This window comes from Oryzias latipes, chromosome 8 (genome assembly GCF_053564925.1).
Source record: "Oryzias latipes strain Hd-rR chromosome 8, Olatipes_Hd-rR_3.1".
NCBI classification, from domain to species: Eukaryota; Metazoa; Chordata; class Actinopteri; order Beloniformes; family Adrianichthyidae; genus Oryzias; species Oryzias latipes.
In genome coordinates, this window is record NC_136244.1 from 22154226 (window position 1) to 22181910 (window position 27685).

At 41.8% G+C, this 27685-nt stretch overlaps 4 protein-coding genes across 9 annotated transcripts in view; 3 read left to right on the forward strand and 1 right to left on the reverse strand.

Annotated features, from left to right (window-relative positions):
- Positions 1–9114, forward strand: part of znf385c (zinc finger protein 385C) — a 123726-nt gene extending 114612 nt beyond the window's left edge. For 2 of the 3 annotated variants that reach the window (XM_011477944.4, XM_011477946.4), the window contains 5 exons: positions 2063–2434; positions 2518–2705; positions 3783–3881; positions 4466–4555; positions 6213–9114. In XM_011477944.4, the coding sequence (XP_011476246.1) occupies positions 2063–2434; positions 2518–2705; positions 3783–3881; positions 4466–4555; positions 6213–6443 (980 nt within the window). In that variant the 3' untranslated portion in view covers positions 6444–9114. Of the gene's footprint in view, positions 1–2062; positions 2435–2517; positions 2706–3782; positions 3882–4465; positions 4986–6212 lie in introns of those variants that run through there. The other variant, XM_011477945.3, reaches the window with a different exon arrangement.
- Positions 9115–13153: 4039 nt separating this feature from the next.
- On the reverse strand, positions 13154–15797 carry nkiras2 (NFKB inhibitor interacting Ras-like 2). 4 transcript variants are annotated; one of them, XM_004071290.4, is made up of 5 exons: positions 15668–15787; positions 15154–15319; positions 14775–14885; positions 14266–14507; positions 13154–14189 (listed from the first exon to the last, which is right to left on the reverse strand). In XM_004071290.4, the coding sequence occupies exons 3-5, from the start codon at positions 14866–14868 to the stop codon at positions 13947–13949; spliced, it is 579 nt and encodes a 192-aa protein (XP_004071338.1). In that variant the 5' UTR covers positions 14869–14885; positions 15154–15319; positions 15668–15787; the 3' UTR covers positions 13154–13946. The 4 variants fall into 4 exon arrangements, with proteins under 4 accessions (XP_004071338.1, XP_011476243.1, XP_011476245.1 ...); XM_011477941.3 differs by having other exon boundaries at positions 14775–14889; XM_011477943.4 differs by lacking the exon at positions 15154–15319 and having other exon boundaries at positions 15668–15797.
- dnajc7 (DnaJ (Hsp40) homolog, subfamily C, member 7) lies at positions 15748–23276 on the forward strand. Its single transcript, XM_004071287.5, has 14 exons — positions 15748–15887; positions 16569–16657; positions 16754–16878; positions 19534–19647; positions 19863–19937; positions 20036–20154; positions 20247–20400; positions 20548–20712; positions 20881–20972; positions 21126–21199; positions 21385–21531; positions 21618–21770; positions 21858–21920; positions 22027–23276. The coding sequence occupies exons 1-14, from the start codon at positions 15814–15816 to the stop codon at positions 22062–22064; spliced, it is 1482 nt and encodes a 493-aa protein (XP_004071335.1). The 5' UTR covers positions 15748–15813; the 3' UTR covers positions 22065–23276.
- On the forward strand, positions 23274–27585 carry odad4 (outer dynein arm docking complex subunit 4). The gene is made up of 11 exons (XM_023957427.2): positions 23274–23562; positions 23649–23780; positions 23848–24001; positions 24089–24150; positions 25080–25230; positions 25328–25537; positions 25610–25817; positions 25897–25983; positions 26059–26255; positions 26337–26437; positions 26511–27585. The coding sequence occupies exons 1-11, from the start codon at positions 23440–23442 to the stop codon at positions 26544–26546; spliced, it is 1461 nt and encodes a 486-aa protein (XP_023813195.1). The 5' UTR covers positions 23274–23439; the 3' UTR covers positions 26547–27585.
- The last annotated feature ends 100 nt before the right edge of the window (positions 27586–27685 follow it).

Below are 27685 nucleotides of genomic sequence, written 5' to 3' on the forward strand. Positions count from 1 at the left end.
TTGGGATCTAAAGTTCACTTGGATTGGTGCTTAGCTGCTACATCAAATGCTTTTGGTCTGAATGTGGAGGCAAGTGTGTGCATAATGAGTCCAGGATTCGTATTCATTTGCTGTTTAGATGTAGCTGAAATTCTTAGCTGATCAACTTCTCTGCAGTGATGTTTGAAATTGGGTTTATGATCTAAAGGACTAGCAGAATTTTTTTCATTCATTTCCAATTAAAGAAGGGTTTCCTGCAGTGTTTTTAGACAGAAATGCAGCCCAAACCCTAATAAGAAAGGTCTTAAAGACCCACTTCAAAAATCTTTTTAGCCCTTTTCAAACCGTTTACAGTAGTCTTTTGATTTTAATTATCTTGTTTTTAAGCAAAAATAAGGATAAGATAAAAACCTATGTCGTTTTCTGGGGGACAGGTTTTTATCTTATTTATTTTAGTTTCTGTAACAAACAGGATCTTTTTCCTCTGGTCCTGATTTGCAACCTTAAGATTATCTAAATAAATTCATATTTAGAAATCTAATTTTGAGCTATATTATCTTTACATATGTCCTCCATCATCCTTAAAATGCCGCAATAACAGTCTAAAAACACCAAAAACACAATTTTTATTGGGGTGTTTCTTTAAAGATGGGGGAGCCATGAGCCAAATCTTTATACTAGGTGTCTTTGTTTTACTCCAACTCCCCCGTGTCTTTTTCTCTTGTGTTTCATCCAAATCCACTGATCACCATCAGAGTCCGTTGCAGACTTCTCAGATGGCTCTGCCTGTAACATTCAGCCATACCCACCCTTGCCCCCCGCCCCAGTAGAAACAACCTCCATTCCCTGGAGGGTCACTCTCATTACAGCTTGGGGAGTGCCTAATCTTGCTCCCACATAGCTTCTTTTACCTGAGCTGGAATGAGAAAGGAAGACCCTTATCTCCCAATGATGAATTTTCTCTTGGACATCAAAGGGAAAATCAATGGAGGCTGGCTACTGGGGTGGGCTGTGTGCGTGCATGTGTGTGTTGTGGGGTGGGAAACTGGCTAAATGAAATGGAAATATTCAGTGAGTGTAGCACACAGTACTCTGGGATGAAGTGTGTGTCGCTCCCTGGAGAGGGCAAAAGGGTGAAAGGGGGATTTGTAATGGAACTCCAGTTACTTATCGGCAGGGCCCGACAGTCGATGGGTTTGTTTATATTGACTGACTCCAGGTCTACTTGATATTTGAATTGTGAATGAGGGTGAAAGAGCTGAGACGAGAGAAGGATAGAGGGGTTGCTGATGGCTTTTACCTTCCTAAAGCAAATGAAAATGCCATTAGAGTTCCCTTAACATGCCATTCAGTGTTTCAATGTGAGAGAGACGTTAGCTGAAGGATGACTGCAGCTTGGAAGAGGCTGAATTTCTCGTCAAATAGCTCAATGATCTTTCTGTTTTTTAAACTTCCGTCTAAAAAAAGTTTGTGTTAACTTTTTTTTTTACAAGACATATCTACTGAATGATGGGGGGTGTGTTGTTCTGCGCCAACAATTCTTGCCCACAACTCAGAGTCGAATTTCTAATCAACTACTGTCGCTCTGCAGAAACTATGTCCTAGAAAATGACACAGGTTTATTGATTTTTGCTAAAAATAGCATGATCATAATTAATAGACCACTGGGAACGCTCTTAAGATAGATCTAAAGATGACTGGAGTGAGAATTTAATGTTATCCCTTGTTTGGCACACTCCCAGTTTAAATTAAGCTTGCTGGCATGTTCAGCCTATTATAAATTAAGTTTTTTCTCATTATAATATTGATTTAATATATAATCAGGATGGGTTTTTTTGTGAACACACTTAAAACATTTTGATCGTCAGATAACGAGTACTTAAATACAGCAACACCTGGTTGCTGTCCAGTGTTTCATTGAAACATCTTAACACATTACATAAAACTGCCTTTCCTTTATTTTAATGGAAGCCAAGTACTTCAGATTAAAGCAGCCCCTGCTGCAAAACAACGACAACCACTGTGTAACAGATGTAAATGAAGAAACATCCAGATTCACAGACACTTTCTTGTCTTTGTGCAGGTCTTCAGTCTGATCTGGATCCAGCTATCCTGGAAGGGAAGCTTGAGGAAAGTCCTCGAAGCTCCATCATGCTCACACCAGTATCTGAGGTGTCCTCTGTTGAGCTGGTCACCCTTTCCCCACCTGAGATTTCACCTTCCTCGCGTGTCTCGGAAACGGCGTCAGACACCAGCACGGTGGAGGTCCCAGAAGCTCCAGAGGCTGCAGACGGTGTTGGTCCAAGCACCGAGTCCAGCAGCGGAGTGGACAGCACCAACGGGGAGGCACAAACAGATGAGGACAAAGAGCCCAAAAAGAGCAAAGCTCATCTCCACTGCCCTGTTTGTAAAGTCACAGTCAACTCCATCTCACAACTGGAGGCGCACAACAGTGGTCCGAACAACTGCACTCCCTTTCTACCAATTTTTGACTTGTGGGATTTGCTTAATATTGAACTCCCGCTCTCTGTTTGACAGGTACAAAGCACAAAATGATGTTGGAAGGTCACAGCGTTCTGCCCCGGCGCAGGGGCAAAGTGGTGGCAGCTCGAGCCGCCTTCAAGAGCAAGCGTCTGGGCAGCAAAGGCAGCGTCGGGCTGCCCAGCAAGAACTTCCAGTGTGAAGTTTGCGAGATATCTGTGAACTCTGAGACCCAGCTGAGTCAGGTAAAGTGATGCAGGCGTGCCAAATTAGTTACACGGTGAAAGAAAAAAAAGCAAGTGACAGGAATACAGATTGGACATTGTGGCAACACACTAAACCTCCAGATCAGAGCAACTGTATCATACTCGGAGCAGCTTAAGCGTCTCCCGAGTGAGAGGAGTGGGAGGACGATTCCAAAAGAATTAACAGTGTTGGGACTCTTGCTGCTCAGAATGAAAGATGAGGAGGGAATGAAGCTGGGGCTTGGGGGAAGTCCTTCAGATTTGTCAAGGCCTACCAAGCAAGTCTGCCTAATCTGATCGGATTTTACTTTAAAGGGCATGAAAGTGATGTTGATTGTGCAGTGAGAAGCACTCCAGTCCAATCATGCCAGACGGAGGAGAAAATGTTGCTCATAATTACCCTGGCTCCGCAGAGACACCTAGCAGTTACAGAATTAATCAGAACACAGACGTTACAGCCAGTAATTTTTTAAGCATCAGGGTATTGACTCGACATATTCAGCCCAGATCCGCTCTGTCTTACCTTTTAAACCAGACAAAAATGATGTGTATTTGAGTGATAAATGGGAATGAAGGGATTTTAAGGACCGTAATTAATCAAAGAGACAGTTGTGGTGTCACTTTGATGAAGAAAGCGAGCGTGAGCTGACATCAAAGCAACGCTTTCATTTGCAGCCACATGAATGAAGCCATTGAATGCCAGCTATGAGTATTTTTTAACCCCAAACAGGTCAAATTAAATGTTTGAACTGTCTGTTCATTTAGATGTAATCGTTCTTTTGACTTTTACTGGCATCAAAACTGTTTTCAGAGTTTTTGGGTTTTTTTTCTGGAGGTTTCAGCTTAGAATTCAGAACATTTTGATGACAAAAACATCTTGTATCCCTGAAGGACAGAAGCCTGTAAAAGCTAAAGCCAGAGAGGGAGTGGATGAGTTTCAGAAAGGAATAGGATGTCGTGTGTACGCACTTCAGTCATACTCCATTATTAATTCAGCAAACAACATCCGAAGTTGCTCGGTTGTGGTACAACAGCTGCTTGTCAGCTTGCTAATGGTATCTTTGTTGGTCTCTGCAGCACATGAACAGCAGAAGGCACAAGGATCGGCTGGCCGGAAAACCCCCCAAACCCAAATTTACCCCCCACAGTAAAACCCAACCAGGCTCCAGTTTAGCGGTAAGTTTCAGCATAAAAACCCAGGCGAACACGATGCTCTGACACAAATATTTGTGCAAACACAGTTCAGACTTTGGTTGTCCTTGCAGGAGATATGACAAGTTTTTCCTGTTAAAGTCCAACTCTGATCATCTTTTTAGCCTATTTTCAAAGCGTTTAATTATGATTATGCTGTTTTTAGCCAAAATCATTTTCTGGGACATAGTTTCTGCAGAGTTTAATAGATATTTGCCTCTGAGTTGTGGATGTAGATTAGGAAATACAAAGAAATGGAATTTTAAGCTTCATTTTCTTTATATATTTCCTCCATCATCAGAAAAAAGCCACAACAACCTGTAAAAAAAAAAACATCATTTTTGTTTAAACTGACTGATTTAGTAATATTCTCACCTTCAGTTCATTCAAGTCAGCCCCAAATCGTCAAATATGGAGACACTTTTTTTCACACATGTGAGACCCCTCACCCGTGACTGGGCTAGATTAGCTCAGCACCTCTCATCTACCCGCCTGAATCAGCACTCCAGATAAATCACTTTCTGCTCCTGCCATGTGCACACCTCTCCCATCTCTCCTCCATCCTGCAGAACGTGAGATGGAGCGGCCATGCAGGCGTGGCTGTGTCTGCCATGAAGAAAGCCTTCGCCCAGTACAACTTCGCCTCCTTCTCCTCGCAGGTCAGTGGCAGGAGAGGCCCAGACTGCGGTTGGAGTGGAGGCCGAGTCCTCAGGGAGGGCAAAGAGCAGAGAGGATGAGACAAACATTAACATTGTTTTTGGTGTTTACAATGTATCTGCACAGATACAAGCTGATTATGTTGTTCAGGACACGAGCAATACTTTCTCATGAAAGTGGACTGCAGATGAATCTTTTCAATGCAAATGTTTAATCCAGCATTATTTTTAAGGTGCACATGCAAGCATACAGTATAATCGCAGGGGTTACATCCTATGAATAACAGGTGACACGTGAAATCCACAAAGTAGGATTATAGATGTTTTAAGGCTGTAAAACCCCATCCCTACACACTTTTCTCAGACACACATGAACTTTTTCACACGTTTTTCCTTTGTTCAAACTCTTAAAGTCCAAACTTTTGCAGAAAAATAACTCAAAAATAGTAGAATAAAAACAGATTTGCTCGCGATCAAAGATTTATATACTGGAGACACGGCACAGACACGGCACAGAGGAGGCTAAACCATAGCTAGTCAGGACGCAGAACATGGTGCACTGGTAAGAAAATAAAAAGGAATGCAAAATTGAACTGACAGCTATTCGCACTGCTAGGTGCACTGCGATACATCTTTGCATTTCCTCAAATTCTTTGATTTAGACAGATAGAAGCCATTGGTTTTATTTCAAAAACACAGAGTAAAGTTAAAATAAAACAAATTTAAAGTCAAACGATGGAAATCATTTCAAAATGATTACAAGATTTAAAAAGAATCTATAGAGTAAGACATATTTTTGATCGTTCATTCTGGCCTTTTAGCACCTAAAAGAATTTTCAGCCTGATTAAAAAATATCTGCTGTATTTGTGTTAAAATTTCACACTTTTAAACCTTTGACTGTCATTTATGGTTGGCTGAGAGACATGTACAGGTTCAGTGGCAAACGCACCTCGGTTGCAATACAGCAGAGACTTCAGAAACATGGCGGCGGTAAACGCTGAAGTCTGGAAGGACGATGTGTTCTGCAGAGGAGGCACCAAAGCTCTAAAGAAGCTTAAACACACAAGTCTGAGCAATCCATGAAGAGGGATCCTTCAGCTGAGATTCAAACCCCATCCAGTCAGCCTGGAATGATGGCAGAATCTGTGTTTTCTCATAAATATGTCCCAAGGAAACAGTTTGTGATCTACAAGCTGTTTTTTTTTTAATTGCCCGATAAAAGAGGGACTAAAAACCCCTTTCAAGCTCACAGTAAGTGAGCTTTTGATAGGAAGGGTAAATATCGCTTCATCTAAGCCCATGCCCATGCATCAGTATCATAACCAGCAAGTAAAGCTTTTCATCATTTGTTAAAAAGATCTATCTTTTTAACAGCACAGAGCTTTAGAAGAAGTTTAATGATGAAAATGACTGGTTCCATCCTGAAGGCCGAGGTATAGTGGGTTATGTAGTTATATGCAAGTCTGGGCACCAGTGAGCAAATTTATATTTTGTTGCTTTCTTTTTTTTTATGGAAAAACATAATTTGCTCAGTGTTGTTTTGCATATTGCTCCACATAAAGGGCCATGTGTTTGAGAAGCATGTTTGCCCGGTAACAGTGTTGTGGCCTCACTGTGTTCTTTTCTCGCTTCTCGCCATCCCCTTCCTGTCTTCTTCAGACCAAACTGGCGTTGCAGAAGCAGCTGACCAAGAGTTTGACAACTGGCTTCCTGCCCAGCCCCCTCACCCAACCAGCTCTGTGCACAGTGGCAACTAACCCATTGGCTCTGCGCCACCCGGTGGGCACGACCACCTTCATCCAGACCCCATTCCTGGGCCCTGCACTGTTCCGGCCTGCCCCGGGGCCACTGCGGGCCACTCACACCCCAATCATCTTCTCCCCTTACTAAGGACTTACACAACCTTTTAGCTGAGCCCACCCCCACCCCCTCCTTCCTCCTGTCCCTTATCCAGGACCCTCTTTAAGTGTGACCCACACAACAAAGGCCACATGGAAACTATGCAGCCCACCTGACTTTAATGGGAAGAGTGCACAAGTCCTGATGCTCACCAGGCCTGCTGACCTGAGAGTTGTTCTTACCATAAAGGCCAAGATCCCCCATCATGCCTTCTTTCTGCTCCTCTTATAATGACCTAAGAAGCAGGGCAGGCCTCCAGACAGTGACTGGGCCCACAAGGCCGCTTTTATAGCCATTTCATGGATCAACATGGTTTAAGATATAAATATTATTGTGTCATTTATTAGAGAACAAATATAGAATAAGTCTAGATGTATGTTTAGTGTGGTTGCCACAAAATAAGGTCCCTTTACTTGATGCTCTTATAAAAAAATATATATATATTTTTAATTTTTGTTTTTGTTGGAAAGTTGGAAGCGTCACTCCAGGGCGTTGAAGCAGCAGAACAAAAGCCATACCTGTATGGCCACACAAGCCAGTTTCACTGATCAGTGTTTTCAGCTAACGTCATCAAAGGGTGCTGTCACATGGCATGATGGCTTATATCAAGTAACCCACTGCCTCTAAAGGACAGACATTGCATGGATCTGTTACTGCAGGTGTGACTTTCTGTTAAATCTTTATACTTTTCATCAAACCCATGGCTCCACAGTCCATAACCTTCCAGATTTGTCTCCATTTCCCTGTGCTCAGAGAGAGAAAAAAAGCATCAAATAAGGTCCCGAAAAGGTCAGCTTGTCAGCTTGATTTCATTTCAATTTACAGATATGACTTTATAGTGGTTCTTGGTGCATTATTCATGCAGTGCAACTGTATCACTTTTGTTCTGGCCAAGCTGACAGCATGCAAACATTTTGCAGCAAAAGTCTTACTCTGCAAAATGCTGTTGTTTTCTTCCACCTGTGTTTTTTTTTTTCCTTTTTCCTTCCCTCTCACGATTGTTTTTGGGACCATAGGGACGCCCCGACACTGTGCGCACACACACCTCTCAAACGTGAACGCCACACAATGGACAACTTGAAGATTTGATTTGAAAGCTCGACAAAAACTTTGAGTGACGGTGGGTGGGAGTGCTGCTCGGGCAGAGTTTGATTGGCATCGGCGTCTACGCACAGCGTGGGAGGGAACAAAGCACAGTGCCATGGCAACCACATTAAAAGCACCTTAAAACTGAATAACCTACAAAAGCAATGAAAATTTGTGTTGATGTTCTTTTTTTGATGTAGGTCTATGTTTTACAATCCCATATCCGTTTGATGACATTTCTGTTGGAAGAAAACAATCAGGTGAGAAAGATCACATTATAGTCTCCCTCATTTAAAGCAATATATTGATTATGTGTTTTTTGATGTATCAGTGGCTTTACCTATTCTCTACTGTTAACTTCTGTAACCCTGACTGTAACATTGGATTCTGTGCCCTAAAAAAGCAAAGGGCTTTCTCTGATTTGTCAGTGAAGAGTCGTCTGCAGTAATAGGTGGTCCCGATGCTGCCCTTGATGCTTGATGCTCACAGCCAGTCTGCACATGTTGTGACTGTGGGTATTTATAGCAGAGAGGATACTTCGCCGCGTTACACCTTTTCAGTGGAGCAGCAGAAAGGGCCTCTTTATGACTTCCACGGCGCCATCGGAAGCTGTCATGAGCGCGGCATCAACCGTCCTATTACCGCTATGTGCTCGTCTGCCGACTAACCTCTCCCACGCAGGATCTCTGCTGACTCTTGCCAAAACGAACTCTTGGTGAGCTCTTTAAAAAAAAAAGGGACTTCATGCCAAAACCTTTGGAATTATCACAGTGATGGAGCAACCCCATGCATTTGTGTAACATGTGTAGTTGTGCGTGACGCAGCAGTGCCATCTGTCGTGCAAAACATGTAACTGCCATCCAGTGTCAGTGCTTCAACAGGACCTTTTCGTCGATCGTGCATTTATTTTAAAGACTCCGAGGCCTTTCTGGGTTGGTAAAGCCACCGGGTCTCCCTCCCCCCCGACCATACTGATGTGATTTCCCCCCTGTCGTCACATACTCAGTGAACCAGCCAGCCTTTAATCTTCACTGTTTGTTTCTGTTGCACAGCGATAAATCAACTTCTTTTAAAGTTTAGAGATGACAGGTTATTTGTAGAAAATCATAGAGTAACTATAGAGATTTTACCAGAGTCGCTATTGTTATCTGTATTATAATAATCTGCTATAATAGAGGAGAGAACATGATGTTATTGTTGGCTCTTTCTGCATACATGGTAGGAAAAATGCTTTGCTCCTTTTTTTTAAACGTTTTTTTAAGTTCTAGAGAAAATTTTTCTTTTTATTGTTATTATTAATAAGCTTTTTTTTTTCATCATGTTGAGTGAATTATTATCTCAAGGCCTTTTCAGATCCTGAAGCCACATGAGTCAGGCCTTCTCAGGGGTGACAGGTCGAGCAGAAGCAAACATTAGCATCCATTCAGGGTTTCCCTCCACAGCTCCAGAGAGCAGGACACTGTACATTTGGATGGTCGATAACAAAAATACTATGAATAAAAATACTTACAGTGTTGTACATTAGAGAGATTAAGGATGGATTTTGGAAAATAAAGCTTTTAGAACTTGTAAGAAATGCTTTGGATCTGTGTGTGCATGTTTCACGAGGGAAAAATAGAAAACAGGAAGTTAGAAAACTAAAGATAAATGTGTGTAACTGATGACTGACAACACACTTATGAATTAACTATTTAAATAATTCACTATATTTTCATTCAGTCTGAACTGAATTGAAATTTAGGACTGATTTATCACAACATTTGCAAATTACTCACAGTCCACAGTTAGTAGTGTCCTGTAAAGATCACAAGTTTCCACACAAATTCTAAAACATTTGAGGATTTTGAGTCAAATATTACCTAAAATCTTCAGCTGGACAATCATTGTTTTGTTTTATGTCTGTTTATTTCAACTTAGATGTGATGCTAGAATAATGTCATGATCCAGTCGTATTAACCATATGATTAACTCACTAGAGTTTGTATTCATTTACCATTTTGGGGGGGATTATTCAGAGGAACCACTGACATGTACATCAATGCTGCGGTGACAAGGGATAAATCCCATCAAGTCCCGTCCCCTTGTCGTGCCAAGCTTCCATGATGCGGGATGCCATGACCTTTTTTTTTTTGGAAAAAAGCTGCCTCCTCCCCATCGATCCATGGCGTCGGATCAAGTATCGGAATACTGTCCAAGGAGGAAGAGATGTACGTCTCTCCTGCTGCAGAGAAACGTCCAGTTTTCATGGATTACTCCATATAGACATGTCGTCATTGTGTCTTTGTGTGTGACATTGATTAAATTCTTCATAGTTTTGTGCTGCAACTGATGCTAAAGTTTTGCAATTCACTTCAAAGAACAATAATGTATATTTATTTTTGGGCAAAACCAATATTTCCTTGTAAATGTGAATTTAAAAGTTGTAGAAATTCTTTAACCCTTGTGCTGTCTTAGATGACCCCACCCTTACATTGACGTGTTCTCCCTACCATGACAAAGGTGAATAAAGGCGGAAAGATTTCATGTAATCCATGGACACCAGTGAAGATCACAAATCATTGAAGAAAAAAGGTTCAGGGCACTGTCTAGTGGGTCTAGATGACCCAACTCCCAACATTAAAGTACCTAGGATAGCACAAGGGTTAAGTTGTGAAACAGCCTTAAGTTATTTATGTATGCCCTTACATAAATGACCTTACTTTGCATGGATGTGTAGAATCAAGGGATGTGCAAATGTTTAGACCTAAACGGCAGAAACGCAGAAGGGAATTCTGCTAAAGTGAAGGTAAAGAGAAAACGCTTTTCAGAGAGGATGGGATAGTTGTGTGTCAAATTAACTCAATGAAATTCTAGGTTGTGGTGGGAAAGCCTGCAATATACCGGGTTTAGATTTGCTCTAACTCTGAAAATGTTTGCATCTTTCCATCTGTAAATCAATTCAATTCAATTCTATTTGTATAGCCCAAAATCACAACAACAGTCGTCTCGATGGGCTTTGAAGTCAAACATGAACTCAAAAGGATCATGACTACAAAGAGTTCAATAGGAAAATACTAAAATGAACTAACAAACTGACTAAGCTATACTGGCATCCCTGCCCTTAGACCCCCCTTCACGGTAAGGAAAAACTCCTAAAAAAACGGATTCTCGAAAAAACCTCAGGGGTGCCCACATGAAGGAGGGATCCTCCCCCAGGACGGACATGCGATTTACCAGAACTCTTAGAGAAGAATTAACTTTTTTTTTTTTTTTTAACTTGTTCTGTCCAACAGCTGAGCAAACAGATTAGAGCTGAAGGCTTTTTGTGTTGGACAGGTTTTACTATCACAAAAAGAGGTTATATAGCTTCAAGAAACTAGAGTGTAGATTTGTATAAACCCCTTTTTGTCGTATTATTTTTTATTTATTTGTTACATTTAGTGTGTGTGGGGAGGGAGAGGGGAAGAATGTGAGGGGAGGGTGGAAGAGAGTAAAAGGAAGAAAGGTGAAAAGGTGGGGGATACAAGCACTGATTTGACTAAGTTATTAATTTAAGCTGTAACAATTATACCAGATCTGCTGGAAAGACGAATGTTACATCAAAGGTGAAAATCTGACACTAAGATGAGCGAAAAAAAATCTGTCCATCAATACACTGTAGGTAAGGAGGAGGGATGAAGCAGACAGGGAGTGTGGCAGTGTGCACGTGCACGTGGGGGTGGAGATACATGCATGCTGCCGACGTGAACCGTGTGTTCATAAAGGGAGCCAGAACTTACCCAGCCAGACCAGGAAAGGGGAGGAGAGCCCCCCAGGCCAGAAGCCCCCCCAGCATCCGGACCCAGGCAGCCCGGGAGGGGAGGAGGAGGGGACCGCCCACCCCACCAGCCAGGCACAGAGAGGGCCCCCCTACAGGGGCCCCCCCAATGCCCAGAGGCACAAGCGAACCCAGTGTCCGGCCCCCAGGCCACAAGACAGGAGCGCTTAGCCGTACCAGGCGGCAGCCATGGGGGCCACCGGGCGCCGGACACCGAGACAAAGGCCAGGGACGAAGCCAGGGCCCCCGGAACCCATGAGCCAGCCACCACCTGACCGGCGCCCCGTCCCCGCAAGCCAGCCCAGGCACGCGACCTTAGCAACCCAGGGATCGCCACGCACCCACAGCCACAGCCACCCCCCTAAAACCCTACGCACTACAACCCCCCCCCCCCCCCCCCCGCCATAATATCTGACCCCCCTCCCCAACCCTCTCAGTGCCCTCCCCTCTCTGTGATGGGGAGGGAAAGCCCCAGAGGGTCCCAACGAGCCAGCCCCCAGGTCGGTCCTACCCATGCACTCACACACACATACTCACAATCATCTGGTTACCCTCCCTACCCCCGCCGCCACACAGTAACCCCCCCCCCCCCAGCCGGCCGACCCCCAGCGCCGCATGCCCGACCCCTCCCGCAGCCGACAGGATACCCATAAGCCCGGCCGCCCTGAGAGGACCAGGCGGGTGAAGACCGGCCGCCCCCCCAGACCCCACCCATGTATGGAGGTGTGGGAGTGCTGTGTGTGTGCTGCAGGTAAAATAGGAGGTCACCAGTGTGGGGGGCTCCACCGCTGCCAAGCCGCAAAGCCCCCCACTCCGGAGTCCCTCTGTGAGTGGTGTGTATTTGCTGTGTGTGTGCTGCTAGCATGCAGTGTGTGTGTCTACAGAGGAAGTTAAAATTGTGGGGGGGGCCAGCGAAAGGTGAGCACGGATGTTTCACCGTGCCCCCCTCCACCAGACCCTCTCCACAAGGCCCTAGATGAATCAGAGTGTCTAATATGCAAGTAAAAAGCGGGGAGGAGGGCGGGTGCCAACTAGAACCCAGAGAGGGGCATCCCCAGTGAGCCCCGCCAGCATACCCCTCCCATCCAGTTCCCGGAGCCCTATGTGCAATATTTGTTTGGGTGAGAGCGGGGAGGAGCGGGCGGATGGGCACAACCGGGGGAGAAGGCTCCCCCGAGCGACCGGCCCCCCAGCCGGCCGCGGTAGGCGCCCCCCCTCCCAGAGCGGCCGGGCAGCCAGAAACGGCAAGCCAGCCGCAGTTGGAGGCCAGAGCCTCGCGGCGCCGAGAGACAGCCAGCGAGGAAGGGTCCCGGCGCCAGAACGGGGGGGCAGGGGGTCCAGCCCCACCATTCATACCCTGGCCCCCCTAAGGACTAGCACACTGCCCCCCCAGGCCCCCCCCAAAAAATAAATAAATAATAAAATATTAATAATAATAATAAAATAATTAATATAATAATAATAATAATAATAATAATTAAATAAACCCACCCAAGTGAACCCATTAACCCCTGCTGTGACTGCGGCGTCGACCCCCGGGGGGCCAGGCCACGCGCCAACAACCGGCCACGGGCGAAACACCTGCCACGGGCAGACGACCCCAGGCCCCTGACCCACTTGCGATCAGGTCACACATCTGCATTTGGGTAATCAATAAAAATGTGATCAGTTACAGCCCAAACTGATTTTTTGTCAGCCACAGTCAAATATTTCATTTGTTTACAAAGCGTGCAAACATTTCGACTGATCAATATATAACAAGCAATATAACTTGTCACAAAATATTTAAAAGAAAACACTCCAACATAAAAATGCATCATTTCTTTACCAGATCTGATTTATTTATGCAACCTGATAAAAATCTTCAGTGATTGGACGAAATATAGAGCTTGGTTTTACCTGATACACGTAGTTTGACGCAGATAAACAGTCACATGGATCAAAATGTTGTCTTATTCTTTGTGTGTTTTACAGGGAACAACCAAAACAACAGAGTCTGCAGCAACATTCAGCTTTTAAAAAGAAAAATACATTCTGTACAGAAAGCTTTTTACAGTAAGGAATGTCAGTCATCACTCATCAGCATCCGGCAATAAATTTCAGCAAGGAACATGGAGAGTGTAACGAAACTCCACCTACATAACTAGGAACGTTTCTTTACGTCTTGACCCACACGCCCCGCTGCCATCCGGCTGCCATTCTTCCTTCAGTCCTGGGGATCATGTAGTGTGAATGTGCACACACCTCAAGCAATTGTGCACAAATACAGCTCAGAAATTGGCTTTAAGCATGATAAGTTGATGAGCTCCCCAAGACTAAATCAAAAGATATATTGTAAGAAAATAAAGAACATTTAGGCCTAAATCTATGATTCAAGCAAAGCTCCAAGTGAAATAGTTTGACCATGATTCTCAGAAACTTAAATTACACCAACAGATTTTTTTTTCTTCATTGTTTTTCACTTTGACAGCAAATATAGTGATCAATCAAATATGACAGCACTCACTGGTTATAAATATCACAGCAGTATTTCGGTCTTTTTCTCCCTTCCAGAACCTAAAAAACCTGCTTTCCCTTTCACACACACCCCCTCCTCACCTTTGAGGATCATTTTAACTGTCAGTCGAACCCCCACCTTTGTTCTTATTGCGACTGAGAGGGAATGTGGACTTGCTCTGTGGTTGAGTCATTTTGCTGGCCAGATAAACAAAGGGTTCGATGAGTGTGCGACGGTCTACCACCGACACTTCAAACAGACGGACCTTCTCATTTCTCGCCCAATTCTGGGCATAGGTGGGGTCAACTCTCCTCTCGTCTGGCTTGTCCAGTTTATTTCCCAGCACAACGATTGTCACCTGTGGGTCAATATAACCGCATTAAATTCACACCGACAATATCACCTCACCGCGACAAACCTGTTTATGCTCTCACCTCCTTCTTGTCTCTTTGACGATCAATATCCTTCTTAAGCGCCTCCATTCGCTTAAACGACTCTTTGCTGTCAATGCTGTAGACGAGCACGAATCCGTCGGCAAAAGTGAAGTAATGCCGGGGAAATTCCAGCCCCTCGCGGAGTCCACGAGTGTCATAAAAGCGCACCTGCTCTTTGGTGCCACGGTCTGTTTCTATGGAGCCAATATAGATGTCCTCCAGGGTCTCCATTGGCTCCGAACCTGATCAAATAGATAAAAATGGCCAAAAAAATATGCAGGAAAGATCAATTCCTGAATATTTTAAATGTCTAATCACAAAAAAAAAAAAATTTGACCATTCTGTACAGAATCGACACATCTGCACTTTGCTTTACTTCTTTGAAAAACAACAAACAAACAAAAAAAGCCCAATTATAGTTTGGACTTTGCTTCATATTTGTGATATGCTTAGATATTACTAAAGGGTAAGATGTTTAAGCAAATAAACAAACAAACATTTTGAGGTACCTGCAACATGGTTGGCATACAACAGCTGTTCTAGTATGGCAGTTTTTCCAACTGCAGCTTGACCACACACCACAACTTTACAGCTTTTCCCCATGACAAGTCTTCACGCTCCTGTCTGAAAACACAAGCCCATTATAAATGTCCCAAAGACTTTCAATGCTGAGTTTTAGCCTTTGCCTAAAATAAAAAATACCTAAAATGTTCTAATAATGTTTATTTAGATTATTTAAATGTGGGAAAACAACAGTGGTCTAAACTTTATGAAGCTAAAATGTGAATGGATTTGCCATTAATTCTTGTTTAATTGTTTGTTTGTACATATATTTAATTTACACTTAATCTTGCAAGAAATACAAGGGATCTGGAAAACTTCACCTACACTGATCAGTACCCAGGTATTTCTCTTTGAGGCACACTGGTTGAGGTTTTGGCTAAAGATGTCCTGGATCGATTACGTCAGGGAATCGGATCGTTCAAAATTAACCAATATCGACTATGAACCACACATCGAATGTAAACGAATCGTCAAACCCCCAGTATTTATGCTGTTGCATAAAGAACATACAACAAGACGAGCAAGAAATCATCAACAGAGTCTGGACCAAACCGATGTTAAGCCGTACTATGAAACATAAAATATGGCACATAAACACGAAAAGAGACACCAAACTATTCAAAAAGGTAACATTAAGACAGTATGATGACAAAAAAGACGTAGGATTAAATCAATGGTAACAAGAAACAATGCTAACATGTCTGTCTGTGTGGTTTCGTTCAAGAACAATTAGCTTAGCATTAGCCTCTGAATAAATACAGGACAACACTGCTTTATTCTTATCTATTGATTGGTCCTGGGCGTTAAAAGAAAAAAATATGTATAAACGAAACATTACCGCACGTTCGCCAATTATAAAAAGCCTCCGTTTTTACAATATCATTAACAGCAAAAACAGGTTCCCTTCCCTCGACGGTTACTTCCTGTTTACACCCTACGTAAGAACTGCAGTCCGAGGCCCCGCCCACCCTCAGTCACGGCAAAATGGCGACGGAAAACTGTGATGCTGTGAACACGGAGCCTGACATGGAACTGCTTAGCGACGAGGAACTGGAAAGGTGTGGGTTCTTGAAGGTTTCTTGTCAGTGGTCACAACAGAAATGTTTTGCTGTTTTGTGTAAAACAATGTCCACGTCATGTTAATTAGCTTGTCGTACTTTGAAAGCTAAAGGTAGCACGCGCTAAGTGCTCCTCCTGTTTAGCTAAATTTGGAAAGCCCGGTTGCACTGCGCTTGGCCAGCTCCTGTCTGTTTTGTTTTTGTTTTTTTGTTTTTTGCAAATCCACCGCTACAGCTGTAAAATTATATTTACCGTGGTGGTGGTTAGACCTCCTCGAACGTTTTTTTCTTACGTCGTTTCGTGACTGTCATCTTTTTACTATTTTTTTAATGCCATATGATGCCATTCATTCGCTGTCATCGGTTGAAGTATGGACGCCTTCCAAAAAAAGTAATGGCTGAAGCACATTGCATGGTGTCATATGTTCCTGGCTCTGCTCCTCCGCCTGCTTTACAAAATAGCAACGTGTTTTGCCATGTTGTTTAGGCTGTTTCCAAGTGTAGCTTTCTCTTCTTCATAACCCTCCTAAGTGCTTGAACACACTTTCTGTGCTTGCTTTTTATTTAAATACACATGATCATTTAGAACCAGGGAAGTTGCAAATCAAACTCAAATACTTTGCCCTTTGCTGTCCCCACGTTGTCATGACTGTTTTGTGTTTTCTGTCCACCTCCACCCAGAGAAGCGGAGGGCTTCAAAGAGCAAGGCAATGCTTTTTATGTGAAAAAGGATTATGCTGAGGCTTTCAACTATTACACCAAGGCTATTGGTAAGTAAAGTTTTTTTTAACTCTCTGGATCTCATAAAATCTCACTCTATTAATTGGAAAATCAAAAATGTTGATGACATTTATTTTCATGTTCAGATATGTGTCCAAGAAATCCAAGTTACTATGGAAACCGGGCGGCAACACTAATGATGCTGTGTCGGTACAGAGAGGCTTTAGAGGACGCTCAGCAAGCGGTGCGGCTAGACGGCAACTTTGTCAAGGTGGGTGTCGCTCCCCCTGAGTTTGACGAAAGTCCTAAATGGTCCTTGGATTTAGCAGACACAAAGGTTTTCAATGTGTCTCTTTTCCCAAAAATGCTGTCAGAAGAAAGAAACAAAACACAGAAAACTTTTAAAAAAACTCAGTGTTTGCACAGAGAATAATTAACAAAAACACTAATAAGGAGCTTCAAGAAGTTAAACTCGCACACGTCAACCTGTCATGTAGCTTTAACATAGAATTGGCAGAGTAAGTAAGACGATAAAACACTGAAATGCATATGTTATTAACTCAAAGGGAAACACTTCAGGAATGTGCTGCTTTTGTGTTATACATCTCCCAGGCATGACGCTTGCAGACGTTGCTTCAGTACAGGGGATGTGCCTAAATTCATGCACTACTTAGTGGGCTGTATAGTGCGTTTGCCGTTTCGTAGAGCTCTTCGAATCTACAATTCCAAAACTGAGTGCACTGAAAATTTCCCAGTAGTGTCTATGAAAAACTAGTGGGCATCAGGGGTCACTCGATAGACAAAAATATACTTTTAAAGAATGTCATTTCAAATTTAGTTAGAAATAATCAACGCTTTTATCATGGCAGCACAGTGAATTCATAAATAGTCTTTCTAAAGTGTTCATTCGCATTAGGTTTTTATTTCGGGTAATATGTGCCAGTGACGGTGTAATTCTAAGCGGAATTACACGGCTTATTGTTTTCAACTGATTCATAACAAAATGGATTGATATGTATTGACTGTCAAATATGACTTATTCATCTCAAATGATTATTTGACTACATACCGTATTTTCCGGACTATAAGTCGCCCTTTTTTTCATAGTTTGGCAAGGGGTGCGACTTATACTCCGCAGCGACTTATATTAGAAATAAATTGAAATAAATACATTGTTAAACCTCCTGTTATGTTCATTTGTGAGGAACAGAGATGATGTTCCTGGGTCAATTTGATGTATGAGGTATGTTGAGTGTTAAGAGTATATTAAGTGACTCAGAGAATCAGCAAACTTTTTTTTACAGTAAGATCTTGAAGGCTAACAACATAATATTCTATTTTCCAATGATTTCATAGATTCAGAAATGCAATAAAAATGACAACTGTTTCTACAAATACAGGATGAAAACAGAGTATTAGTTGGCCAATGAAAGCTTCATGAAAAGAATAAATAAATAAGTTTGAGAAAGAATTACTGTGAAATTATGAGATAAACAGTCTGCTATGATTGTGTCATATGAGGTTGTGAAAGTTATTAGTTCTTGGTCCCAGATTTTGTCAAATAAATTTCCCATCAAAATGCGACTTATAGTCCAGTGCGACTTATCTGTGTTTTTCTACTTTATAATGCATTTTTGGGCTGGTGCGACTTATACTCCGGAGCGACTTATAGTCCGGAAAATACGGTATTATCTATTATTTATCCATTTAAACTCAAAAGCATATTAGAATTTTTTAATGTGTCTCCTTTCCCAAAAATGCTGTCAGAAGAAAGAGACAAAACATCAAAAACTTTTCAAAAAAACTTAGTGTTTGCACAGAGAATAATGAACAAAAACACAGATAAGTTGCTTGGAGTTGCCTTTGAAAGCATCTACAGTGGGTTTTAGTGCTTTATTAGTCTGTTGGCACCTAAAATATTCTTCTCTTGTTGTCTGTAGATTTTACACATTTCCAGATTTACAAGAACATAGAGATTTTGCTATTACAGATGTATAAAAAATGCCTCACATTTGTTGATGAAGTACTATGGAGGGAGAATCTTTTTGGACACGCATTTTTAATCATCTTTATCTGTTTCGAGAAAAAAAGTTTTTTTCTTGTCCCTGAAATTTGTACATGTTTGACCATCTGGTAACTATTTTTGGATTCTGTCAAGGTGAATGTTCTTGGTTCTTGGAAGATCTTGGTTGCTCCGTTGGGAATCTTTAACACAAAGTAAGGCTGCAGTTCTGTGTGGCCAGAGTTCTAAAGTTCAAGTCCCATTAGTTCTCCGCATTACACTGTGAATATGAACTATAATAAATGTTAATATGAATAGAAATCCAAAGACTACTCGCATTTGCTTTAAAATCCCTAAGCTAGGTCGGTCTACTAGAACCCCAGGATTCCAAAAAGACCTGCCCACCATCCCCTGGGGGAGCGGTGAGCTGCAGACACACTCTGGAATTGTTTGGGGGTTTAACCCCCACTATTGAGCCCTTAATTCTGAGTGTCAAGCAGTGAGACTTTGGGTCCCATTTTTAAGTCTTTGGGATGACTCGGCTGGAAATTTCAACTCACAACTTTCCAGTCTCAAGGCGGACACTCTACCCAAAGGCCACTGAGTAACATTTGCTACAAATCAAACCTTTGCAGGCTAAACACGTTTGATCCAGGTAATCAATGATTAGAGCAGAAGGGTCTGACATAGCGGTGAGGAAACGGATCCTCCAAGACGGGACTTTGCTGCTCTCCGCTTTAGAGTCTTACTTTTTAGTTGTTGGATTTGATGCAGCATCTGTAAACTAGATCAGTTGTTTGTTGGAATGCTACACGTGCAGAACTTTATAAAGTCTTGTTCTCATACGTTTAAAAAAGAGGTATTGTTTGTCTTATATTCTCTAAGCTATTTTAGAAGTGATAATCTCTGATCCTTTTCATACAGGGGCATCTGCGGGAGGGCAAATGCCACCTGTCCCTGGGCAATGCGATGGCTGCCCGACGTTGTTTCCAGAAGGTTTTAGAGCTGGAGCTGGAAAACGGTCAGGCCCAGCAGGAGGTGAGAGAAGCTTTGACTCAGAACCTGCAAATACACGACAGACAGCATTAGAAGGCGTCGAGTTGAGCTGAATTCTCAATGAAATGGCAGCAGATTATCTCTGTGCAGTCCTAGCATGATCTGGAAGAACTGGTTAAGGCAAGAGCACAGGGCAGTTGCATACCTACTGTTAGGTTCTAAGCATTGTCACTGAATACCAGCCTTTCCTTTGGCAGGTGAAGAATGCTGAATCCATTCTGGAGTATGAGAGAATGGCAGAAATTGGTTTTGAGAAAAGAGACTTCAGAATGGTGAGCCCCCCCGATCATTTTCTGTCCTATTTGTTTTCCTTTCGTCTGACACAGTGATTACCGCAATGCTACAAACTGAGTGTTTGTGTTCTCTTAAGGTTGTCTTTTGCATGGATCGTGCCTTAGAGTCAGCCCCAGCTTGTCACAAGTTCAAGATACTGAAAGCCGAGTGTTTAGCCCTGCTGGGACGATACCCAGAGGCCCAGTCAGTGGCCAGGTAAGACGTGTGGTCATAAAACCATCAGTTTATGTTAAACAGAAATAAAATTTCTTGTATTCCCCCCCCCCCCCCCCCCTCTTTTAAATCAGTGACATTCTGCGAATGGACTCCACGAATGCAGACGCTCTGTATGTGCGTGGCCTTTGCCTGTACTATGAGGACTGCATCGATAAAGCCGTCCAGTTCTTCGTCCAGGCCCTGCGCATGGCTCCCGATCACGATAAAGCTCGCCTAGCATGCAGAGTTAGTAAATCAAACAAGAGTTTTCACAAACTACTATCTTAAAATGTCAATGTGAGGCATAAGAAAGCATGTTTTAGATGAGTTTACTTCTACATTAGCTTTAAGCACTCTATAGATTTGGTTTCCTTTTTTCTCTTTCATTCCCAGGATGCCAAAGCACTAAAAGCCAAGAAGGAGGAAGGGAACAAGGCGTTTAAAGATGGAAACTTTGAAGCAGCCTATGAGCTTTACTCTGAGGCATTAACAATAGACCCCAACAACATCAAGACTAACGCAAAGCTGTACTGTAACAGAGCCACTGTGGGATCTAAGGTGAGTAACATGACCTACATCTTCAAGATTTTAAACTTTCAGCAAGAGAACAAGAAGATTTTTGGATGCTTGGTGGATGTTTTCCTCTTTCACATCAGTAAGACTTCATTTTCTTCCATATCTACCCTTTTCTTGTTCTAATTTCCACTGTTTTTCTTCCCTTCCAAGCTGAAGAAACTAGATCAGGCCATTGAAGACTGCACAAAGGCCATCAAACTGGATGAGACCTACATCAAGGCCTATTTAAGGAGAGCACAGTGGTATGTTCAATGAAAATGATGCTTTCTACAGGCTTACAGTTATGTTCCAAGCAGATTTTGGACCCTATCAGGCGATAGAAAAATGTCAGTTATTGTTCTTTTGTTCGTGTTTGATATTTGTTAGTAAAAGACTATGAACCAAATGTGTTGCAGCTACATGGACACAGAGCTGTATGAAGAGGCAGTGAGAGACTACGAGAAGGTTTACCAGACAGAAAAGACAAAAGGTGAGAGTGCTTTGTTCACAGTGAGGAGTGTGTCTGTAGAAGTGATATAACAGCATCCTTCCCAAATTTATGCTTGTACGTGGTAAAACCTAAAACCTGTCAGTGTTTGTCCCTGGAAGCTCTTGGCTAAATGTAGCCACAAAAGAAATAATTTGTCTTTTTTTGTCTTTCTTTTTTCTCTTTAGAACACAAGCATCTTTTGAAAACTGCTCAGCTGGAGTTGAAGAAGAGCAAGCGGAAAGATTACTACAAAATACTCGGCGTGGAAAAGAACGCCACAGAGGATGAGATCAAAAAAGCCTACCGCAAACGGGCGCTGTTACACCACCCAGGTTGTTGATTTCTCCCGGCCTTAGAATTAGCCCCGGTGGAACTTGATTACGAAACGAAACGCTGTTTCCTTTTTTCTCCCTTTTAGATCGCCACAGCGGAGCCAGCCCAGAGCTGCAAAAGGAAGAGGAGAAAAAGTTTAAAGAAGTGGGGGAGGCTTTCAGCGTGCTTTCCGACCCTAAGAAGAAATCTCGCTACGACAGCGGGCAGGATCTTGAGGATGACGGCATGAACATGGGAGGTCAGTGTCGGCGGTGGACTCTGGGAAGCTTCTTATGCAGCAGAGGAGTGAGTCTCACGAATCGTTCTTCTGTTCTGTCTCTTCCAGATTTTGACGCTAACAACATTTTCAAGGCTTTTTTTGGAGGCCCAGGAGGTTTTAGTTTTGAAGGTAATTTCTATCTTGTTTATGAAATAAAAAAACACTATCAGTATTTCTGCTATGTGGGTATATTTTAGAATCTGAAATGGATTCTTTTTGTTTTGTTCCTGTGCAGCATCTGGACCTGGAAATTTCTTCTTCCAGTTTGGTTAATTGGAGAACACGTCAACCTATATCTTTACTGAATCAGGACTTTTCGGCAGTGTCGACCCATCAGCTCCACATCGGTTTTGACTTACTGACTGCTCTCCAGATTCCCGTCTATGCCATCCGCTGAATGCAACCCAGCGACCACATGCAGCCATTGATTTATAGCCCGTTCCAGCAACGGCATCAGTGGGTTATGAGCGTTGCTGGTTTCGGATTCAGCGTTCCCCGTTCCAGAACCACTTGGAAAATCAGTGGTGGCTAGAAAGCACTGGCCCAAACCTCACCTCTGGATTTCTATGATGAAGGAGAGGTCCTGCAGCTATTTTATCCCAGCTTTTACAGATCCGTTCAAAAGTGCCATCTTAGGGAAACTCTTTGAGATGTGACTGCAAATTTAGAAAGCTTTTATTTTGCAGAGTGTTCTGCGCGTGAAAGGTAGACACTTGATCGATGCTTTCTGAAAAAGAAATCATGGATCTTGTAGGCGTCTGTCACACATCCAGTGGGGGCTTTGAATTTGAATGAGAACTGCCTCTATAGCCTATAGGATCGCTGGATTCTGTTTGAATTCAGAGAACAGCTGGACCTCTAGGACCCCCCCCCCCCCCCCCCACACACACACACACACACACACAAAAAGCACAGCCACTACACACTATGACGATGGAAACATCTGCGCCAGCGTTGATGCCAGCAAAGTCCTCCACTAGTTTTTTCTTTGTTGCCATTCACTAATTGCTGCAATGTACATGTTGCTGGAATGTAAAGTGTTGAGTTGTAATGTCAGGTAATCCTTTCTTTTTTTCACTTTTTATTTTTTATTTTCTTATGTATATTTATTGTCATTTTGATTTCTGATCAACAAAAGGCATCGGATACACGCACTCCTCTGCTGCATAAGAAGCTTCAAAAACGCCATTTATTTCTGCTTGAAAACAAAGCAACACAGTTGTGCTAAAGTGGGTGATGCTGCCTGACTGTGATGATGCCATCAATGGGATTTGACAAAGTGGTTCAATAATGTGAGGTTTTTTTTTTAAGCTGCTGTCTCTGAAATTTTGGCCCAGTGGTTACTGTAACCATAAAATATTACCTCTTGTTGAAGAAATGAAGAGTGTCCTTATCTTTACTTAGGTTTTGCCCTCTCTGGTGAAACAACCAAATCCTCACCTGTGAATAAAACCAGCTGTGTCAATAAAGTTGGCCTTCTCCGGGTTTCCCCTGCATCATTTCTTCCTCTTGTTCTGCTTGTCCTGTCTTCATCGCAGTATCGTTTATTGTTGCACACATTGAACACAAGAGGGCACCCCTTTGCTTTGTTGGTGCAGTTGCTAGGATACCAAGGGACACATGTTGCCTACATCTTGGGGGAGAAAACATGTCGGAGACTCGAGAAGACCTCCAACAGAAAAGGCCACAGAGTTTTTCAACTTTGGTGTCTGCTGGAAAGCAGCTGCTGCACAAGCGGGAATACAGAAGAGCCCAAAGCAGCTTCACTGCGGTGGGTTTGGAACTTTTGTCTTGTTTCACCTTTAAAAAAATGCTCTTTAACTTCTTTTTTTGTTTTGTTTTTTTAACAAACTATAGATATTAGATTTAAAACCAGAGGATAAGGAATGCTTGATCGGACGGTCCAACTGTTATCTAAACACGGGTCAACTCCAGAACGCCCTGAGGGATGCTGAGCTGTCCCTCAAACATGACAAGTCCTTTCCTGAGGTAACCGCCGATGCAAAGGTCCCACCTGAAGGCCGAGTGGAGCTTTACTTTTTATTTATTTTTTCAGGGGGTCTACCAAAAAGCTAAAGTTCTGTTCTACATGGGAGAATTTGAATTTTCGTTGGTGTTTTACCACAGAGGACAAAGCATTCGCACGCAGATGCAGTGCTTCACGCTGGGTATCAAGAAAGCTCAGGAGGCCATTAAAAACGCAGTTGGTGGTAATAAGGAACTTCAAAAAAACTTTTCCTAATATAAAATAATTTTTTTTAACATAAATTGCACTTTAATCTTTTTTTTTCCTGCAGATTCCACCAATGTCAAACTGAAGGTTGGAGGAGACTTGTCATTTCTTGAGAATGAGGAGGCGGTGAGTTTTAAAGATTGAAAAATTTGTACACTTGAGGTGTATTTTATGAAGTACAAGTATAACAATTATACTACAGATCGGGGGTCTGCAACCTTTAACGCTAAAAGAGCCATTTGGGCCTATTTCTCATGGACCAAACCCCAGAGAGCCACCGAGTACCACTACACATTTTAGAAAATACACTTTATGCTTTGGTGGCCATTTATTTGCACTTTAACTTATTTTAGTTTTGACAGCAGCACATGCAATTTCCTGTCAAAATAAATCCTGTGGCATCCTGTGCCAAATAAGATCCTCCTGCTGCAGCAGATTTACTGTAATTAAATGTGTAATTTAACTTTACACTTTGACTTTGATGCACCGTCATCTTTTACTCTCCTTTTACTATCAGTTATAAACATCACACAATGGTGCAGAATCCGATTTAACACAATATAAAAACTGTAAACATTAAAAAATAATGAATCACTCTGAAAGTAAAACTAAACCTTTTTCCACCATTTTACTCAGTTATTTGACACATAAACATACATGGAAAAACTTAAATAAATAAAAAGTTAAACAAAACCGAAACTGCAAGTTGCAGCTCCTTTATATTTCTTTAGACTAAATTGGAACATTTTAAGTTAGTATATTTATGTTTATAGAAAGTATAAATAAACTTCCAGTATACTGCCTCACTTTTAGTAAAGACTAAGTAGTACTTTTGATTATACTACTTTTTGCACAATGACATTTTTTTTTTCTTATCAAATCAACAGCACAAAAACCACCTGCTTTTTTATGCTGTTTTCTTTAAAGCTGACGACTCCAAAAAAGAAGATGACTATATTAGTATGTTTGTTTGTTTTATTTTCTGAAAAGGAGTTGCATCTTGCTGCATGTCATGTTAATGACACTCTTCCTTTATGCTGTTGTAACTTGTTAAGAGGTTACGGCCAATCAGTGTCGTTGAGAATCTGATGGAAGAGGAGAAAAATGAGGCTCCAAAGTCCTTCAGGATCGAGAAGGCAACCAAACATCTGATGGGGGATTTTGTCGACCATAAAAAGTTTCTTGAAGACCTGATGAAAGATGAAGGTACTGTGCGGATCAAGTCCCTGCACTTCAGTTTCACACAAGACAAAGTTCTCTTGTTAATCCTTTGGGGGGTTTTTTTCAATTCAATGATCTGCAGATTTGATGAAGGAAAAGACAAAGAGTGGAGAACAAGTACAAGACATAATTCAGGACAGCCTCGTTTCAATTGAGACCTATATAGAGATCTGTAACCAAGAAAATATAGTCGCCCCCCAAGAAAAGAAGCCTCAGCATCAGGAGGTTAAGCATTCCACGACTTCTAAGTTTAAGGAGTTCCCGCTGAAGACCCTCCGAGAAATAGATGCAGGTACATCCGGTCAACAATATTTCCTGTTGGTCATTTTAGAGGAAAAAATATACTTTTTCTTTTGGATTTTAGCGCTGGAATCTGGAAATGCAGAAAATAGCCTCAAGAAGGCGAAAGGAGTCCTGAAGTTTGTAGAGAGGCGGTCAAAGACAGAGTTTCCCCATAAAAAGCTGCTTCTGGGCAGTTTGCACAGCTCTATTGGAAACGCTTTGCTTTACCAAGGAGAACTGGACAAGGCCTTGGAGCATCATCAAAAGGAGCTTGATTTGGCAGAGCAATGGTGAGGAAAGTCCACAAAAATAGATGGAACTGTTTTTAACAGACAACAAAAAAAAATCTTTTTTTTTTTTTACCAACAGCAAACTTCCAGAAGCAAAATCCAGGGCTCTAGATAACTTAGGGCAAACATATGCTCAAAGTGGAAACTTTGCAGAAGCAATTGAGCTGTAAGTAAAAAAAAAAAAAAAACTATTTTGTGAAATAAGACTGAATATTTATGGTTATTTCCATTCAACATTCAGATGGAAGAAGAGGATTCCTTTGGTCCCCAGTGGTTTGGAGAAAGTCTGGTTGTTGCATGAGATCGGCTGTTTTTACTTGCAGCTTCATCGCTATGAAGAAGCCAAAGAATACGCCATCCTTTCTGTTGCCGAGGCAGCTGAGATCCCAGATGTAAAGTGGAAGATGAACGCCAGTGTTCTGATGGCACAGTCAGAATGTAAAGGATCTTCATCTTTTGGAATTATTACATTGTAAATACTTTATGTTTGACTATAGTTTACTTTTTTTCTCTTTAAAGTGAGGCTTGGAAATTTCAAATCGTCAGTGTCCCATTTTGAAACGGCTTTAGTTCATGCCAGACTTCAAGATGATGACTCTGCCCTGAATGCCATCCAAAAGGTTCCCTCTGCTTTTACTTGATTTCAGTTATTTACTTTTTAAAAAATTCTAACTCTAAAGTTTGTGATTGCAGGCTCTTGAAGAAGCAAAGCAACACATCAGAAAGTGAAGACTTCTTCAGTGGTACAATGCAAAGAAATGACCGTCATCAACATTGTAGCTTCTACAATCTTTTTCAAAATGTCAAAATTTTCTGTCTGCTCCTGATTCACTAAGATTTGAATAAAGAAATACTTAGAAATATAATTTTTATTATTAATATCCTCAATTATCAGAAAAATGCTACAAAAACATGTAACTTGAGAGTTGGTCTTTGTTATTTAGTTTATTCTGCAAACTAAAATCTTAGTTATAACTCAAGTCTTCAGTGGTAACTGATGTGGAAATAATGTTTACGTAAAGGACTCAAAAATTCACTTTTTTCTTGTCTTTTGGAATTTTGCAAAGATTTGTGCCACAATATTGTCTCTGTAGTAATTTTAGAAAAAAAGGCGTGCAACCTTTTATGCTCAGTGGCCACTTTCACAAGTTATAAATAAACAGTTTTTAAGTCACAACATTTCTGCTACTTTCAATATACTCTTATGTAATCCATTACAGTTTGAGAAGGAGACACTTGCAGTGGGTTGTCTGTTATTTGTGATCTGATATGTACAGATTTACATGCATCTGACTGCCATTAAGTCATGCTCAAAGTGTCACTGGACATTTATTTTGTTGGAAATGTACATATCTCAAAATTCAACATTCTCTTTCATTCCTCTGACTTAACCCCTGTGCTATCCTAGGCACTTTAACGTTGGGAGTTGGGTCATCTAGACCCACTAGACAGTGCTCTGAACCTTTTTTCTTCAATGATTTGGGATCTTCACTGGTGTCCATGGATTACATAAAATCTTTCCACCTTTATCCACCTTTGTCATGGTAGGGAGAACATGTCAATGCACAAGGGTTAAAAACAGGTTCACATTCTCTGTAAGTGTGCAAATCACTTGTTTGTATGTTGTGTGCGAAGATTATTTTGGAACAATGAAAGCAGGTGTGCTTTACCAGAGCTTATTTTCATGTGTTGAGTTTCCTGTGAACCAGCGCTTGTTTATTTTTAACATGAACCTTTTTTTAAAAAAAAAAAAAATAGCAGAAACTACCACTATTTTTGATTTGAGCATTTTTCCACACCCTCAAAAAATTCTTGACTTGCTGATGCTGCAGTTATTATTCTGGTTGATAGAAGAAGTAACATCTAAA

Coding starts and splice junctions, on each gene's coding strand:
- odad4 (XM_023957427.2), top strand. CDS start 23,440: ATGTCGGAGACTCGAGAAGACCTCCAACAGAAAAGGCCACAGAGTTTT. Junction 23,781..23,847: donor ATGACAAGTCCTTTCCTGAG/GTAACCGCCGAT, acceptor TTATTTTTTCAG/GGGGTCTACCAAAAAGCTAA. Junction 24,002..24,088: donor CATTAAAAACGCAGTTGGTG/GTAATAAGGAAC, acceptor TTTTTCCTGCAG/ATTCCACCAATGTCAAACTG.
- nkiras2 (XM_011477943.4), bottom strand. CDS start 14,868: ATGGGGAAAAGCTGTAAAGTTGTGGTGTGTGGTCAAGCTGCAGTTGGA. Junction 14,508..14,774: donor GTATGCCAACCATGTTGCAG/GTACCTCAAAAT, acceptor CTATTTGATCAG/GTTCGGAGCCAATGGAGACC. Junction 14,190..14,265: donor GTCAAAGAGACAAGAAGGAG/GTGAGAGCATAA, acceptor ATTGACCCACAG/GTGACAATCGTTGTGCTGGG.
- dnajc7 (XM_004071287.5), top strand. CDS start 15,814: ATGGCGACGGAAAACTGTGATGCTGTGAACACGGAGCCTGACATGGAA. Junction 16,879..19,533: donor TAGACGGCAACTTTGTCAAG/GTGGGTGTCGCT, acceptor CTTTTCATACAG/GGGCATCTGCGGGAGGGCAA. Junction 20,155..20,246: donor GAGGCCCAGTCAGTGGCCAG/GTAAGACGTGTG, acceptor CTTTTAAATCAG/TGACATTCTGCGAATGGACT.